An 18,143-nucleotide genomic window follows, 5' to 3' on the forward strand; every position below is an offset into this window, starting at 1 on the left:
ATGGCACGTGCCGTCAATCCCAGCACTTGGGAGGCAAAGGCTGCAGATCCCTGTGATTTTAGAAGCCAGCCAGCCAGCCAGCCTGGCCTCCATAGTGAGTTCTACAACAGCCAGAGCTCCATACTGAGGCTATTAAAAAAAAAATTAAACAAAACAACAACAACAACAAAAAAAAAAAGAAAGAAAGAAAGAAAGAAAAGAGAAAGAAGAAAAGTGTAATTAAAAAAACCAAAAAGAGTGAGTGAGAGAGAGAGAGAGAGAGAGAGAGAGAGAGAGAGAGAGAGAGAGAGAAATGGAAAAGGAGGAGAAGGCGCAAGAGGCAAAATACTACTGATGGAGTCGGTGCCAGCTTCTGGAGACCTTGCTGCTGGTCAAGATCTTGCCTCCTTAATTCCCTTCTTATCACTGTTGCTAAACATTGATGACCTCCATTTGTGCCTTAATTTGTTTGGGTAAGAGAGGAAAATAATAGATTAATTTAATGTAAAACGTTGTTGTCTATATTGGCTGGACTTCACACAGGAAAGAAAGCCTTTTCTCTTTTAAAAAAAAAAAATGAGATTAGTCCTCGGAGAATTTTAAACATTGTATTTGATCATATTCGTACCCTTCCCCAACTCTTCCCAGACTCACATTTACATATTCACTCCCAACTCTTCACAGATCCACCCCCTCTACTTTGGGTCCGATAATTAAGAAAAAACAATAACTCATTATTTCCAGTTTATGCTATCCATATGCTTCTAAGTGTGGGGCCATCCAATGAAGCATGTTCAACGTACCAAGAATCAAACCTTTAAAGAAAACAGACTCCTTCTACCCCGGAAGCCATCACCTCTATGTATCTCCTCAGTTAGGTGTTAGGGCTCATGAACTGTTTTGTGCTCCAGGCCAGACTGTTGGCTGGCTTAATTGTGTACACATCTTGTACAGGTAAACACAGCTGCTATAAACTCATGAATGCAGTGGTCCTGCCATGTCCAGAAGACACTGTTTTTCTCTGGTCCTCCCTGACCTCCAACTTACAAATTTTCCACCCCCTTTTCCTAAATGGTCCCTGAGCCTTGGGGAGAAGGTGCGATATAGTTGCCTTACTTGTGGCTGCGCACTGCTCAATCGCTTGTTCTATACTCTCTGATGAGGTAGGAGTGTCTGCAGTAGCTACCAATCCACCAATTGCACAAAGAAATGTCACTGGTGAGGTCTGGGAGTGATTTCTTTACAAAGCTTTATTTGTAAGAAGAGATGACAGCATGACAGAAGATAGTTGGGAGAGAGAAAGACACACACACACACACACACACACACACACACACACACACACACACATGAAAGAGAGAGAGAAAGAGAGAGAGAGAGAATCAAAAACATTTTATAAGCCCTGAGGATATTATAGAAGTGATTCATAAAAGTTTGTTTGCTAATACTTTCCTGGCCATATATTAGGATGTCAAAAACCATTGCTGGTCTAAATTTGGAATATTGAGGGAAAAAAACACATTGAGCCAGGCTTGTTTGCTTGTGTCTGCAATATCAGTCCTTGGGAGGCTGAGGAAAGAGGATCATACATTTGAGTATAGCCCTAGGCTACATAGCAAGACCCTCTCTCAATTTAAAAGACACTCTGCTCTTGAAGATTATTTTCTCAGAGAAAAAGAAAGCTGTTGATCTTTGGTATAGCATTTATGTAGCCTTATTGTCTCTAAAGAGTATCACATGAGCCTTGACTGTTCTAATAAGTAGAAATAAAATCTCACTTGTATTTAGAGCCAAGAAAACTGAAAATTGGTCCAACTGGTATAGCCAAAATGATAATTTGCTTAAAACACAAGTACTTGATTGGAACCATCTCTGCAGAGCCCTGATTGGCATAAATACACACACACACACACACACACTTCTGTGGGGCTTTCCACTGTGTCAGCTATATGAAGAAAAAAAAAAAACACCTTTCCAGTATGTTCTTCTGAAACTGTAAAGTTAAAAGAACAATGGACAAAAGTTACTTAGGTTAATTTAGTACATAAATCTGCACCACACACATCTGTGTTGTCTCATTCGAAGACCTCCTGATTGAAAGTGACATAAATTCAAGTCCAACTAAAGTAATTTATTTATTCATCCACTTAGAACCCAAAGTTCTGGAACTGGGCTGGTTCTCAGCCCAGCTGGATTATGTCATCAAAGATTCTCTCTCCCAAGTCTTCTCTGTTGTCCTTCTGGCCTTTCTTCTCTTCCAGGCTTTCTTTGTCTGCTGAGATCACTGCCCTTGGCAGTCACAGGCTCATCTGATTCTCACAGAGCACAATTCCAGCAGTGACAGCAGACTCTGTCCTCCATTCCCAATAGCACTGGTTTAAAAGAAGCCTGATTGTCCCATCTTACAAAAGTCCCACCAGGTGATTACCCTGCATGTATGGCAGGAGTTGGGGAGGGACGATCCCTCTGGCAAAATGACAAAACCATGGACAGGGAGAAAGCGTGTGAGCTGGACTCAGAATGTCATCCAGGAGTCCTGGGCTTTGTGCTAAGATGGGAGATAGAGATGAAAAGGAGACAAATATCTAAAGCAATTAAGTAGAGTCAATTACAGGATTATCAGCCTTGCATATGCTATGATTTCAATGAAGGACAGAAGGCATGTCGGCTTCAGGTACTATTCTTTGGTTGCACAATAGAACGCTGGCAGGATATGCTCAATGAGTGCTGGGCGCTTGCTCACAGGGCCCTTTCCTAGCTGTAACCCCTGTGAGCCCAAGATGACTAAGCATGATTTCATCAGAAAGACTCACACCAAATAACAACGACTTCAACATGTAAAGTACGAAGTAAGATTTATTGAAGTAAATGACAATATGTTCTCACCATGATCAAGAATGCAAAAATTGTAATGTTTTCTCAAGCAAGGCATTTTATACTTGTGCAATCGTGGCTGTGCTCATGCATGAAGGCAAACTCCAAGCAAACAAAATAGAAGCAAAACTCTGTGTTATCTGATGACATCCATAGGCCAGCTATTGCTTTTTGTATTTTGAGGCTTTAGACTACTGACTTCTACAACCTAAATGCTGCCACCATACATACTCCTGATTCTCGATGATGGGGTCATCTTTCTCAAGTCATCACCCTTCTCAAAGTACAAAAAAAGGCACCAAGCCACAAAAAGAAATAAAATTTCAACAATTCAAAAATAGGAGAAGTCAGTGTTTAAAAAAAAAAAAAAAAAAAACTCAGTAAAAGTCAGAGCAAGGACAATTCTCTAGCTCTTGCTTTTCACCTTTCTCTCATGTTTTTTTTCATGATCTGTAACCATTTATCATTGTAAACATAAGTGTCCCACATGCTAGCTCTGGGTACAGTGAAAAAGAGAGAAGAGAAAGTCTTGGTGGATCCATGGTAGGGAGCACTGAGCAGCTGGTTAAGAAAACCAGCCATTGGAGAACATCTAGCTATAGGAACCAGCTATTGAAGAGCAGTTGAGGAATGGAGGAAAAAAAAAAATACTAGACCTAGGGATATGTGGTACAAACTGAAAGGTCTTAAAGCCCAGGAGAACTTTACTTTTCTATCTCTCAGTCTCTGTTACTCCTTGGGCCAACCCCAGTACTTTGCTTAAAGTGAAGTTCAATTTTACTCATTACAGATTACATTATGATTTATCTCATCTTTTAGAATCAATAGGGCATTCAAAAATCAACAAAGCAAGACAACAGTCTAACAAGGAAATACAAAAAATACAATAAAGCATACAGCAAAAGTCAATCAATATCCAAGCAATGGTCAGCATGACCTGATTATTATTTCAGGAAAGTTTAATCGTAAATTTCCCTGGGCTAAAGTCATTGTGTTTACATGACTGTCATAGCAACATAACTTCAGCTAAATGTTCTCTAATAAAGAAAAAACTTAACCTACTTCTCATCTCAAACCAACAGGTATACTATCCAAGCCTAGGCTAACTGCCAAGGGGTCCTCTCTTGTAAAATATCTGTAAAGCATGAACTTCCAAGCCCACCTTCTATTGTTCTCAAAGCAGATTTTAAAGAAGCTTTTCTACAGGTAACAGTATCTAGGCAGGTACTGTTATATCAAGGTCCTAACTTTGTTTCAAGCAGTTTTTGCTTGGGTGCTGACAGTCAGAGCCAAAAAGTCTCTTATTGTCCCAAGCCTTTGGCCAGGTGCCTTCTTTCAATATTCTCTGTGGGGAAAAGTTTTCTCAGTGTAAATTTCCATTAAAGCTCATAGTCAAAGTGAGTGAGAGAGAGAGAGAGAGAGAGAGAGAGAGAGAGAGAGAGAGAGAGAGAGAGAGAGAGAGTTGTAGGAGAAAAGGTAGTTTAAAGAAAAATTACACCTGGACATATGTAATATTTAAGGGCAATAGTGATCAACCAGAGGTCTTTAGAACTTTGTCAAGCAAAGCCTCAACAGTTGTCCTGGATGTCTAAAGACCATGCTGGACAGTTGGAAGTCTCTGGAACTTTGTCAAGCAAAGCCTCTATGACTTGTACTCATGTTTGTGACATATAAGAAGCCAGAAGCACTGATTGTATTTTTTGAAGCATCTTTTGTGAAATGTTCTCTCATACAGTAGCAGACAATCTAAGCTCAATGCGCTACCAAAAGACTTAGCCCAGGCAAAGCTGGAAACTTTTGGAGCCTTAGGGTACCTGATCTTTGCTCTGGAGAGACAGTGGGGTTCATATTTTCCTTACAGTTTCAAAAAAATTAGGTATCCACTGTGTGTCTTTAGCTCTGAGCTAATGTTTCTATATGGGCTCCAACTGTCCCCAACCAAACTGTTATTCTGCTAACAGAGAGAGACCCCTGTGCCTGAAGGAATGAGTTATCAGTGTGGCTTATATGTTTCTTCTGTCTTTGATACTGAAAAACATATACTTCACTTTGACAATACAGGTAAATTCTAAGGCAATAGTGAAAACAAACCCAGGAAAGGTAATCTTGCTATCTTACATTAACACACACTTATTTATGTATTAAGTGAGGGGAAATTGTATTAGGGAGACTTCCTTTAATATTTTACATGCTATTGTTGAAAATATTATTCTAGAGATTAATTTAGAACCACAAGAGGTTATTTTAAAGTGTTAGTTCACTAAGTAGAAATATCTCATAAGAAATAAAACAATGAAATATATTCATATAAATTAGAAATCTACAGAAATATAGTTGTTCACATAAAATATTAAATCAGTATATCAGTGGCAAAGAAAACGGCTCAATAGAGTGTGAAAAATGATCTATGTAGGATTTCCTGTATATAATGCTTTAAAAATTATTGCAACATTTTATTAAATGCCTCTTATTACTTGATTCTTATTTTGCAATTTTAGCAGAAAAGGATTATTATTAGAGTTGCTATAGTCAGAAATAAACTTCTGTGTTTTATAGAAGATCTTTATCTTACCATCTTATTTCATTGAGGCAGGGTCTCACTATGTACCTCTGGCTAGCCTGTACATTGCTATGTAGACCAGGCTGGCCCCAAAGTGGAGATTTGCCGACTCTGCCTCTCCAATGCTGAGCTCCAAGCTCTTTATTCTTTATCCCTTCTTTAAATTCTAACTTTTGACTCTGTTCAAACTTGCTTTATAACTGAATATAAACAGAAAGTAGCATCGATAAAGAAACCTTTGAAAGGTGTGAGTAGGCGTTGCTCTAAGAAAATTGAAACAAAAGCTTAGTAAGCTGTTCCGGGCATGTTTCTCAACATGCTCTTGTTTCTGCGCTGCAGAGCACCTCAGACCAGTTCACGGAATCTTCACGCACTTCTCCTCACTTCTTGGGCTTCTTTTGTCCAGCATGGGCTGATACATTTCAGCCACTACGCAGTAACTGGAGTGAGGCGCCAGACCTTCAAGTTTAACAGCTCTCCGAGACCCTTCGTAGGCTTTTTGCTCCTACACATAAGAGGAGAAATCAGATGAGTGCTTTCTAGTGAGCCATTGATTTGCGTTTCCTTTGTTAAAATCATTGCGTGGTGTGTGAGGGTGGTAAATCTTCCAGGAAACCCTCCTTTGACAAAGCCCCGGGCCGGGGCCGTAACTGAAGCCACTTGTGAAGCGGTCAAGCCACGTGATGTCTCCTTGAAGGCTAAGGACGGATGGGATCATAGTAAGAGCCTCATTTTCGAGTAGTTGATCCCTGAGTAAGGCAATGGCGTGGGCTGGTAGTGGTTACTGTGGAGGTGCAAATGCGGCCACAGAGGCACAGCCAAGACCCAGAGGCAGTCTGCAGACCTCATCATCTCCTGTTTCCTTTTTCTGAGTCTTACAATGTCTGGCAGCACCTGTTTCCTCCCGTCATGGATGGCTTCTCTCTCGTTTCTTGCTGAACTAACCCCTTTCCTTTTGTGTTTGAACCAGTTTGATTGCTTTTTTTTTTTTTTTTTAAGCTTTCTTCAAACTAAATGAACCCTGATTTAGATGGATACATAAACAGAACATCCTGTTTACCACAGAGCCTAGACAAAAGGTGCTGGAATTGGGCTTCCCAATATAAACTAGCACAGAAAGACTGCTAAGCCATGTGATTCAAAAGCTACTGAAATAAATAGGGAGTGGAAAGTTAACGGAAATAAACATTAACGACAGACAAATGGAATGAAATGTTAACGTTAACTTTTCAATATGCAAGGAAATCTAAGGGGAGAAGCAGAGTGTCTGAAAGACTTCATACATACCACACACACACACTCCATACAGGAATGTGCGCACACTCGTAGGTTCCGATGGTAACACTGGCACTCACTGTTTATCCAAGAAGATGGAAGGATGAAAAAACAAAAACAAAAACCAGGGAATGATCAGGGGACTTAACAGCAGAGTCAGGTCAGTCCTGCGATGCGGTCCAGCTGTTAGTAAAGTGAACAAAAGACCCAATGTCTTTTGATCTGAACTTACCTTTTCTAGTGCACTGTTAATTATGAAAACTCGGTATGCTAAGTCATAGTAATTTTCCATAGATGTATTTTTTCCATTTTGGTTTCTATATGGCAACTCTGGGGCATGGAGAAACACCAGCAAAGATGCATTGACTTGAGTTATAGTCATGACTGGAGGATCTAGTTTTGCTGGAGAAAAAAAAATGAGTTTTGATAAGGGATTCAAAACAATTTGATACCATAAAGCGACACTATGCATCATGATAAATCATTATTGTGATCAGAAATGTAGCAAAAATAATTATGAAGATAGTTTTTCTCTTTTCAAATGATGTGATTTGATTTGATTCTATTCTATTGTGATGTGATTCTATTTCAATATTGAGAGAATGTCTACCAATCATTTTGGCAACATGATGATTTCTTTATAAAATTAAGTATAAAAGTTCTGCAGAGGGATGTTTAAGAACAAGAAAGATTTTGTCTAGTTCCTTAAAGGGGTAAGGTTTCAAAGCAGCTTTAAAACCACCCAAAGACTTGTAGCTATTAAGTTAACTCAACAGTATTAAGTCATATATTATGGTCACCAGTGGGTTAAAAAAGAATATTTAGTTCATGTATTTTGTTGTCAATAGCCAGATTATTATGAAGAAAGGAAGAAGGAGAATAACATTATTTTAGTCGATTCCAGATTCACTAAAATTTGCAGTGGGGAATTTTCTTACTTGATCTTCATTGTAATTTTCACTTATAAATTACATCTTTTATAGTTCTTCAAAGTTATTGTAGATAGATAGATGATAGATAATAGATAATAGATAGATAGATAGATGATAGATAATAGATAATAGATAGATAGATAGATGATAGATAGATAGATAAGTAGATATATTTCCTAAGTACATAACCACATAGATGCAGATCTCTGTGTGCATTTTTCTCATGGAATTTTGATTCTTTACCCAATGCTACAATGTTGTCCTCTGTTTGTTATGTGTCTTAGTTTTTCTCATTTTCATTTTTTCCTCGAGTATAACAACACATTGAATGCTTTTTTTCTTTCTTTCTTTTTTTTTTTTTTTTTTTTTTGTCAGACCTGTTTTCCAGTCTGAGTTTTACCCTTCAGCTGTATCTGATCTGACCTTGAACCCATAATTTTTATTTCGAAGATTTTATATTTTGTAAGTTCACTCTATTGGTAATTTTTCTCCTCAAACTTCTGTTTGGAAGAGGCAAGTTTTTAATACATACTGTCCCGCCCTGGCTACTTAATTTGGAATGAAAGTAAACTGAGTTTTCAGCTATCTTGAGCTTTTATCTGATTGCTTGCAGAAGAAGGAATTTCCCTGGATACGCTTTACCCGTTCAAGAGCTCTGGGATTTAATCTCTCTTGTGCATTTCATAGTCCAAATTCTGTTACCAGAGAAGCCTCTTGCCATCACGTGCAGATGTGGAGAACAGTCCTGTTAATTTTGTAGGACATTATGATATGTGTTTAATTTTTCCTGGACAAAGAAATTAACATTATTATCACATTTGGAATCTCTAAACACCCTTTCTTTTGTGTAGCTCTGTGTTTACAAAATACCATTGTGCAGTTTTTCCTCACTAGAATATATATATAATACTTATTCCTTGTGGCCCAAGTGATGATTATAGATGTAGCCTTGTAATCACGAGCAATCAGAGCTTGTTGTTTGAATGCTTGGATTCTATCATCATCTTGGATTTTTATCATTGAATGCTTTTCCTAATATATATATATATATATATATATATATTTTGAGACAGGGTTTCTCTGTGTAGCCTTGGATATCCTGGGCTCACTTTGTAGACCAGGCTGGCCTGCTCTTCCTAATTTTAAACACCAGTGTTTTTACCCTTTTGTGGGAGGCTATATAGACTTAGAAATACCTATTGCCATAAGTAAGCCTCTTTCTCCTCCTCCTTTCCTCTTGTTTTTTGTTGTACAGGGACTGAAAGCAGAAACTTGGCGTTCTGCACAAGCTATTATCTCCAGCGCTGCAATTCCAGTCATGGAAGCACTGTCTCCCTGCAGTGTTCGTGAATTTAATGGCGTGTCAATCTCTTCCTCTCTCTTTGGCTATTTGTTACAAACCTTCTAAAAATTCTTCCTGCTCAGGCATCTTTTTCTAGTCTCACAAAACAGTACCTGTCACTCAATACGCCTTTCCTATCTAGATTTATCGTTGTCTTCTGCAGTGTACACAGATAACTCATAGATTCGTGTCTTTAACAGAAGGATTCCTTAGCTTTGAGTACTGGATCTGTACAACTATTTCACGTGGGTAGCTCCAAGCATCGTAAACTCAACATAGTAAAAATTGAGTTCATATTCTTCATCGCCTAGCATGACACAAAACTTCTCTTTTCCTATGGAATCCCATTAAAAAATGCCTCTTCTGTGTAGCACGCCAGAGATAAATGTAGAGGCCATCTTTGGCATGTTCCCCGTCCTCCAGGGAAGCCAACCTCACCCCATGTTCACCCTATGGTATCTTTTCTACAGTCCTTTTCATGATCCTAATTAAGCCTTGGCCTGCTTCCTGTGTCCTGTTACAGTAGCCTACCTACCACCACCCCCCCCCTTTTTCCTGCATCCTGTATGTTCTTTGTGATCTATTTCCACCTACATAGCCAAGTTTATCTTTACACAAGTTGGCTAATTCGGTCTTCTGCAAAGTCTGATGGTGTGATCAAAATTGCAACTTGTGAGGCTTGGGATACTGCTTGGTACTATAGTTCTTGCTGTGATATACGTACACAGGGTTGGGTTTAATTACCAACATTACACACACACACACACACACACACACACACACACACACACACACACCAAACCAAACAAAACAAAAACAATGACAACGACACAACCAAGTTTTAAAATACAGTTCTTTTTCTGGAAGAAGTCATAACCCCTTAATAGAAAATTCTCACAACTGGCTATCTGCTCAGTCCGCCCCACTGCATGCCTTGTTTCACTATACTAGCTGCTTTTCTGTCCCTAAGAAATGTTCTACTTCCTCTTGCAGGACGGCGTTTGCAAATGCTGTTCCCTTCGCCTGGAATGTTCTCCTCTTCCTTCTCTCTGCTTGTAGTATACACTTTTTCATCTTTAGGTGTGTTCAAGTGTGCTTTCCCAGAGCCTCTTTTCCTGGTACTCCTGGCCCGGTCCCTTCTTGCCTAGGATCTCATAGAGCTCATTTTGTTTTCAAAGCATCTGTCACAGACAACATTTTGTGGGTGTGTGGTTATTACATTAATATGTGTCTTCCCTTTTAACCAAAAAGCTCTGGGAAAAACGAGACTTGTCGGCTTGCCATATTCCCTCTGGACCAGGCAAAAGTACAGCAAGTACCTTGTAAATATTTGCTGTGTGAACAAAGGAGGTGCCAGGTCCAAAGAAAACTCCATTTCCCCAAATTCCCAAAGGCAGAATGGACAATTGGCTATCTGTGGTGCTAGTAGCACTCTAAAGCTCATGCTGGCCTCAGGCTCCCTCGGGATTTGAAGTTCCTGCTGGAGTTTTTGAAGTCCATGCTGGCGCCCCAGCTCTCTCACCTCCTCACCCTAAACTTCTCCATCTCATGCTCTTTCCTCCCCCGAGTGACTCATTCTTCTTCTTATAGCCCTGATTTTGATATGTTCTCTCCCTCCCTCTCTCTCTCTCCTCCCTGTCTGTCTGTCTGTTGTCTCTCTCTCTCTCTCTCTCTGTTTTCTCCTCTCTATTTCTCTGTTTTCCTCTCTATTTCTCTGTCTCTGTCTGTCTCTCTGTTTTTCTCTCTGTCTCTGTCTGTCTGTCTGTCTGTCTGCCTGTGTCTGTCTGTCTGTCTGTCTGTCTGTCTGTCTCTCTCTCTCTCTCTCTCTCTCTCTCTCTCTCTCTCTCTCTCACACACACACACACACACACACACACACACACACACACACCTCCTCCTCCTCTGGCCAGGTCCAGTTTGCTGGCCATGTTCAATCTACTCTGAACTCTTCAGATTCCTCTGGCTGTTCTCTTTCTCATGTATACAATAAAAGCCTTCCCCGTAAACCATACCACAGAGTGGTTACGCTGTCACTTTATATAAGAGGCAAGTTGATTTTTCATGTGATATAGCCTATACCGAAAGTCCATATCTATTTTTAATCCAAAACTTCTGGTACCTTGAAATCTTACGGAGTACAGGATGACACTTAACGTAACAATTTTCCTTATTAACTGCTTTGTTTCTAGACAGACACCGGGACTCAGAGCTCAGTGAACTCTGACACGATGCTTCTCAGAGCAGGTCGTGGGCGTGCCAGTGCATACAGGTGGCTCATTAGCTTTCACAGCAGGCTCTAGGAACATACTGTCCTCAGATCCTAGAAGCATGTTTTTCAAAAACAGAATGTTTGCGCAACCTCAGGAGTTGGAGAAGAGAGAGGGCCAAGTTGGAAGTGAGAAGTCAGGGGAGCGGATGGGGCTTCTCCAAGTGCTCCGAGTAGTAGCCCCAATGGCATACCTGTCTGCTCCTAGCTGTGAAGCTCCCTACCAAAGAGCTTTGACAGAACAGCCCTCAGGGCTTTTCCTTTTGTGGGAAGGGGTAATATAGAAACAACCTAACCCCCTTTTCATGCAACGTCAGCCCCATTTAAGCCTAAGTCTCTGTTCCTGAGCCAGTGTCTTTGCCTGTTCTTACCTGATGGGTCTAACCGATCAGAGTCTGTTGACTGTTTGAGCTTAATCCCATTTCTAGGTTTAGATATAACACAAGTACCCTGAATGGTGCAAACCAGCTTACCCAGGCAGCCTTCTTTACACCAGTTGAGTTTCAAGATGTGCCCAGAACCCCCCCCCCCAACAACAACAACAACCCCGCTAGAGAGCACAGACAGGTTTTTAAATTTTTCTGCCTATCTCCTAACTTAAAAAGCTTGAAATAAATAAATAAATAAATAAATAAAGTTTCTCCTGAGCTCCATTGTATTTAGCATTTTGAACATAAGTCACTAAGTTTAAATCTAAATGAACATTGCATCGCTTAGAAGAGATAGAAAGTGAGCCCCAAACTCTTCAGACCAGGGGAGCCAAACCTTACAGACATTAACTAGAAGAAAGTTCAGGTCTAGGGACGTTCTCTCACAAATACTGGTGGCAAGGTTTGGTTAATGTCTGCTGGACATACAGTGTTAGTGCTTAGAACTAAGAATATTTTTATAAACTTTCAGAAAAGAAAGTAGTTTACATAGACTGTAAGTAAGAGGAAGAGGACATGTGAAGAGAGAAAGCTTTGTGATAATGAAAGAGATAGTAGTTGTTTCTGAGTTTTTGGGGGTTAATAGTTTGAAAGGCTTGTGTGTAAGCAGGGTACTTGAGATTTGACCTGAACCTTTGCCCCAGACTCCCAAGATTGTCAAATAAGTGTAATAAAAGCGAGTCCCTCGTGTAGCCCTGAGGGCTCCATCACATAAGATGACACCGTGGGTCCTAGCACAGCACGTGGCCTGGACCACCACCCAGAGCTTGTTCAAAGACAGACGAGAAAAGGCAAGCGACTCGCTAGAACTCACTTTCCCACCACGGGGTGAAGCGGGGTGTCCTGCTCCATGCGGAGAAGCTTCCAGCCCAGGCTGCCATCACCCTTGCGTAGTATGGCTCGTACAGGTCTGATGTTTCATTGGTTAGGTCACAAAAGAGTGCTGCGGTGCCCCAGCACTCCCTTTTATCTCTCCATTGTCTCTGGCCGTATCTGAAGATGGGGAAACACAAAGGCGTGAGTTTCTTCTCTGCCCAGTCTTTCCGCTGTGCTCATTTTTCTACAGATCGAAACTTTTTGTTATCTTTAAGAATATATAAAAGTTTTTTTTCACGTTCGCCAAGGTGTTAGCTCGCAGAAAGATAAATTTAACTCTGAAGACTTCTATTTCACTCACATGAGGGTTTATTCCCTGTAACATGCGGTAATGTGTCTCCTCTGCTCTGTGGACCAGAGTCCATTCTAAGTATTCGCTTCTCCCGCGTGTACACCCTTGCCGCTCCTGAAGCCACACAATGTAGTTTTCCCCCTCCACTTCTCATCAGCTTGCTGCCGATTCTGAGAAGTTAGCGATCGTATTCCACCTCAGGTGACGCTTACGGATGAACACATGTGGCTCAGCTCTTGACTGACCATTGAGTAAAAGATGCCCTGAAGGCTTCTCAGGAAGCTCTGAGGTGAAGCAAAACACGAGCCCATGGGATGATACGAGAGCCAAAGGGAAGACTAATGCCGTCCTTCCCAGCACTCACAAATGAGTGCCGTGGCTGCAAGCCCATGAAGGATGGCAAATAGAAGGCTGAGGAGGGAGGTGTCCTGGTTGAAAGACTTCCTTTGTAGCCACATAATGAGCCACATTGCTGGTCCCTATATTCTATAGTCTACATGAAAACGTCAGGTGGCACACGCCTTTAATCCCAGCATTCGGGAGGCAGAGGCAGGTGGATCTCTGTAAGTTTGAGGCCAGCCTGGTCTACAAGGCAAGTCCAGGGCAGCCAAGGCTATACAGAGAAACCCTGTCTCAAAAAACAAACAAACAAACACACATCAGTTTAAAGGATTAAAACAGAAGTCACAACACAAATGCAGCATAATTTGATGAGTTTGGAAGGTCGATTGTCAGTGATACCACCATTGTCTTTTCTGGTGGACACATCTGTTCTGATTGACTTTTTTTCCCCCTTTTCCCTTTACTTTAAGATCTTATATTTGCTGTATTCAAAATGACACAGGTGGTGATTATCCATAAGGCAGAGAAACTGGACACAAACAAACGCAAGTTCCCAGAATTGGACACACGCCTTGTGCTGTTGAAAATACTATAGGGGCAGGAATTGTTCCAGATACTCTGAGGTCTGAATTTTAAATAAACTTGACAACTCTCTTAAAGAATTGCAGGTCAAGACTCTATGGAGTCTTCAAGTTTAATCTTAACTTCATGGTAGAAGAGTTTCAGATCCACTTATTACTTTGGCCACGGAGAGGATGATTTTGGACCCATTTCTACTGCCTGCAGGGACAGTTCTCCATTCTCCGCACACCACAAGCTCCTCCAACTAGGCACAGACCTAGTTTGGAAACAGAGAACCTTCTACTGAAATTATTAGTACATTTTACAGAGGGAATTAAAGAAAAGTTAACTTCTGGGACATTATTTTTGAAATTAATTCAGATGAAAATCTGACCAAGCCCCTCCTCCCAACCACGCGCACCACAGCTGAAGCAACGTGATGTTATTCTGCCTCATGTCTCCACCTGATTTCATGGATTCCTGATATAGACCCCTGAAAGCCAAACTGCAGTTGCTCTTGTCTTTTACTTAGCCAAGTTCTCCAACTATTTAGTGCAACAAGAACTTCAAAAACCTTATGGAGTGTATAAGTAGGAAAACCTGACGCTTTCCAATCAGGACGATTTCTTAGCCTTGACAAAGGGGACGGTTCATTACACCCGAGCCTTGGCGTTGACCCAGCAGAAAGAGTGTGACAATCTCATAGCGGGTGGGCATGGAACAGCAAGGCCTAGTGTGTGCGCATGCTTATAGAAACCCTTAATCCTTACAGAGGACTTTCTAGACAGTAATCCTACCCAAAGCATAACTTACCAATTTAAAACATATTTTACATACTTTCATCTTTGCCTCCAGTCCAACCACCAGTAGCCTGGCCATAGCTGAGTGCTTGCTCTGGGCTGAGCGAGAAGCTGCCAACATTCATTTGATAAACTGAGAGGCCACTGTGTGATAGAAATACAGGAATCCAAAGATCTCCTTTCTGAGCTCCCGAGAGCTGAAGAATCTGTCCTAAAGACTGCATCACCAGACTTTTGTGTCACAGGAAAACCTTCTGTTGCCTGTCTGCTTCTTCTCAATCCTCCTAAAACTTTTCAAACACCATCAACAAAAACAAAAAACAAAACAAAACAAAAATGCCCAAAGCAAAACCCAAAAGTATTCAGCTCCTCATACTCCTCATTGCACCCCAGAACATGTTAACCCACACTGCACCCCAGAACATGTTAACCCACACTGCACCCCAGAACATGTTAACCCACACTGCACCCCAGAACATGTTAACCCACACTGCACCCCAGAACATGTTAACCCACACTGCACCCCAGAACATGTTTAACCCACACTGCACCCCAGAACATGTTAACCCACACTGCACCCAGAACATGTTAACCCACACTGCACCCCAGAACATGTTAACCCACACTGCACCCCAGAACATGTTAACCCACACTGCACCCCAGAACATGTTAACCCAGTGGCCTTCTCCGCCAACCGACTCAACTTACGTTTTGTACTGCACAAAGTAGACGCTGCCATTGCTGGCGAGGGAGCTCCCTGGTCGCCAGTGCAAAATGTTGTGGAAATTTCTGGACTGAAATTGGACCTTCTGAGGCTTCAGAGATACATGGGCTGGCTGAGTTCCTAAAGTGGCAAGGACAGTATTGGACATTACTGTGAGCACTGTTGTTGTGAGCAGAAGGCTTTCATGAAGTCTCTGTGTTAGCAACCCCTGGCAGGGGGAGGCAGAGGGTGGCACTCTGAGTGAAGGGAGAGATGGTAGAGTTAGAAATCAACATTTTTGAATCTCCAATATGATGATTTTGATGGTGAAAGTCCCCTCCCCTTTCTTTTCAGTTCTAGCGAATTAACTCAAGGCAAGTTTGCTGCCTCTGAGCTATACCCTTATTCTAAGGTAAAATTGCAGAATGATGTGCTTCATACTAGGGGGGAAAAGGGTAATGTCATCACCTCCTCCAGCACTCTCCAACAGATAGAGGACTAAAACTCATGGAATGAATGTAGTCCTTACTTTGGTCCCTAATAGCAATGGAGTGTAAGGACTGCAATGCAAGACCCAATGCCTGTTCCCTTGAAGTTCCCAAGTGGGGTTACGTAGATGCATGGCCTACAGTAGTGGGGGGAATTACCCAGACCTGCTGTACGTTCTGGTGGGGGCATGAAGTCATAGGCAGGAGAGGGCAAGACTTTGTTTGGCAGGGTCATTTGTGTTTTCTTTTTCAAATCACATGATGTTGGCGGCCTGCCTTTACCTGCATTGAATCTTATGGAGGCAAGAGGCCTATAGCAACATTTTATTTTAGGATCCAGAGTTTCCAACTAGGGAGAGAAGAATAGTTTCCTTGGTTATATTTTTTTCTTACCAACTTAGTGGGTTTGACTTTTTTTTTTCATATGTTTTTTGAAGGCCTCCTGCAATGCTTGAATGGTAGTATAGAGTTGAAAATAGTCCATTTATGTGCACCTAAATAATTACCTGGTTAATCCTATTTAGGACATACACATTCTCAGAAGGCAGGCACAGTTTCTTGAAGACCCACCCAGAGTTGACTTTGCTAACCTAAAGACAGTTGGTTCCTTGACTGCTTGCTGTCTTTGGACTCTCTCCTTTGATTTTCTTCTAAGATCTTCACCGTTACCACTGTCCCCAGAAATGACTTACAATACATCAAGCACTGAGGGATTTTCCCCCTCATCTGCTAACTGAATTTGCCCAGCTCTTCTGTGATAAAGATGCTGCCACACTCTCCCTCTTATGATCTAGAGACCAAGCCTTGGATAGATGAAGGAACCTGCCCAGGAGCAAGTGTTAAAGCTTTCTTCTTACTACCGAACTCTAAAAGTGAAGTCCTGGGTGAGAGGAGCCCATAGAGGAGGCAGAATAATGCAATAATAATAAGCTTTTGCCTCCATCATTTTCTTCCTCCTTGACATTTATTGAACAGTGATCAGAGAGAGATACTCATCAGAAGCTGTGCTCATCCTTTTTAACTTGTCCCCAGATAACTACATAGAGGGATATTTTTATCACTACATTTCCAGGTATGGACAAAGGCTCAACAGAGTTACTCCATCATGCTCAAGGTTACAGGTGTGGTAAGGTACAGAAGCAAGGTCATTTTGCTAGCCCACAAATACCTTTGTCGGGCAAAGACTGGGGTTGCTTTTATGTAGAGTCCCAGAGCAATTCCATAGTTGTGGGCACTGACTTAAGCCACTCAAGTGAGAGGTCCCCATCTATTGACTCGAGACTCCAGGGGCCATTCTGAGAGGTGTGTTTTGATAAAAAAAAAAATGTTCCTAAAGAACTCTCTGTCAACACCATTTGTTTGTGGCCTCTGATGTCTGTGGAAGGCTGCTTTAAGCACCCTGACTCTAAATCTCCACAGTGAACTATAATCTTCAACCCCCAGGTGAGAAAAGTGTCATACAGGGTGTTGTATAAAATGCCTGGTTTTCTAGATAGCAAAAGTCAGGTAAAATCTAGGTTCTAACTATGCAGCTTGGGGCCTTGTGTCTTGTCTTTATAATCACTTGATGATACCAAGAGAAAGGAAGGGAGGGGCGCGCGCGATAGAGAGAGAGAGAGAGAGAGAGAGAGAGAGAGAGAGAGAGAGAGAGAGAATATATATATGGATTTTTTCCTACCATGAAAGTGGCTCTTCTGTCCTAGACAGTTGTTCAGGTACCTGTGGAGCTATTCATTCAGGATGCAGAGAGCAACTGACCCCATGTCTGTTGGGACCATTTAGTGACCTTATAAAATCCAGAAAATCATCCAAGCCATTCCTAACTCCATCTTGATCAAATTCAAACTTGGACAATTAAAAGGAAGTTGAGCACTTACCTGCTGCACTGGTCAGGAGGAGCATGACGAGGGAGCCTAGAAAGCAATGCTTAGGCATCATGTTTGCAAGTGTGTCTGTCTGGCAACCAGTGTTCCTCTTAATGAAGAGGAACTATAAAAATCCACAATTTGGACTGTCACTTCCGTAGTTCCTTGATTTTATTATATTATTCTGCCATTCAAAAATAGCAATCTCTTGTGTGTGTGTGTGTGTGTGGAGAGAGAGAAAGAGAGAGAGAGAGAGAGAGAGAGAGAGAGAGAGAGAGAGAGAGAGAGAGAGAGAGAGGTGGGGGAGAGGGGGAGGGAGGGAGGGGAAGGGAAATGGAGAGAGAGAGGGAGGGAGAGGAAGAGAGGGAGAGAAAGGGGAAAGACAGAGAGAGAGACAGAGAGAGAGAGAGAGAGAGAGAGAGAGAGAGAGAGAGAGAGAGAGAGAGGTGTTTATCTAGCAGTTTGAGGGGATTTGGCTCTAAAAAGAAGGGCAGCTTGTGGGGACCAGGAGGACTTCAGAGCAATGTGCTTGGCAGTTGTAGCTGCTGAGCCCCTGGCAG

General features: G+C 41.6%; 1 protein-coding gene across 1 annotated transcript; it reads right to left on the minus strand.

Annotated features, from left to right (window-relative positions):
* Positions 1–5,602: 5,602 nt before the first annotated feature.
* On the minus strand, positions 5,603–17,656 carry Il22ra2 (interleukin 22 receptor subunit alpha 2). The gene is made up of 5 exons (XM_051164583.1): positions 17,596–17,656; positions 15,236–15,371; positions 12,471–12,649; positions 6,921–7,090; positions 5,603–5,918 (listed from the first exon to the last, which is right to left on the minus strand). The coding sequence occupies exons 1-5, from the start codon at positions 17,654–17,656 to the stop codon at positions 5,769–5,771; spliced, it is 696 nt and encodes a 231-aa protein (XP_051020540.1). The 3' UTR covers positions 5,603–5,768.
* Positions 17,657–18,143: the final 487 nt, after the last annotated feature.

The sequence above is a fragment of the Acomys russatus genome, chromosome 21 (assembly GCF_903995435.1).
Source record: "Acomys russatus chromosome 21, mAcoRus1.1, whole genome shotgun sequence".
In the NCBI taxonomy this organism is placed as follows: Eukaryota; Metazoa; Chordata; class Mammalia; order Rodentia; family Muridae; genus Acomys; species Acomys russatus.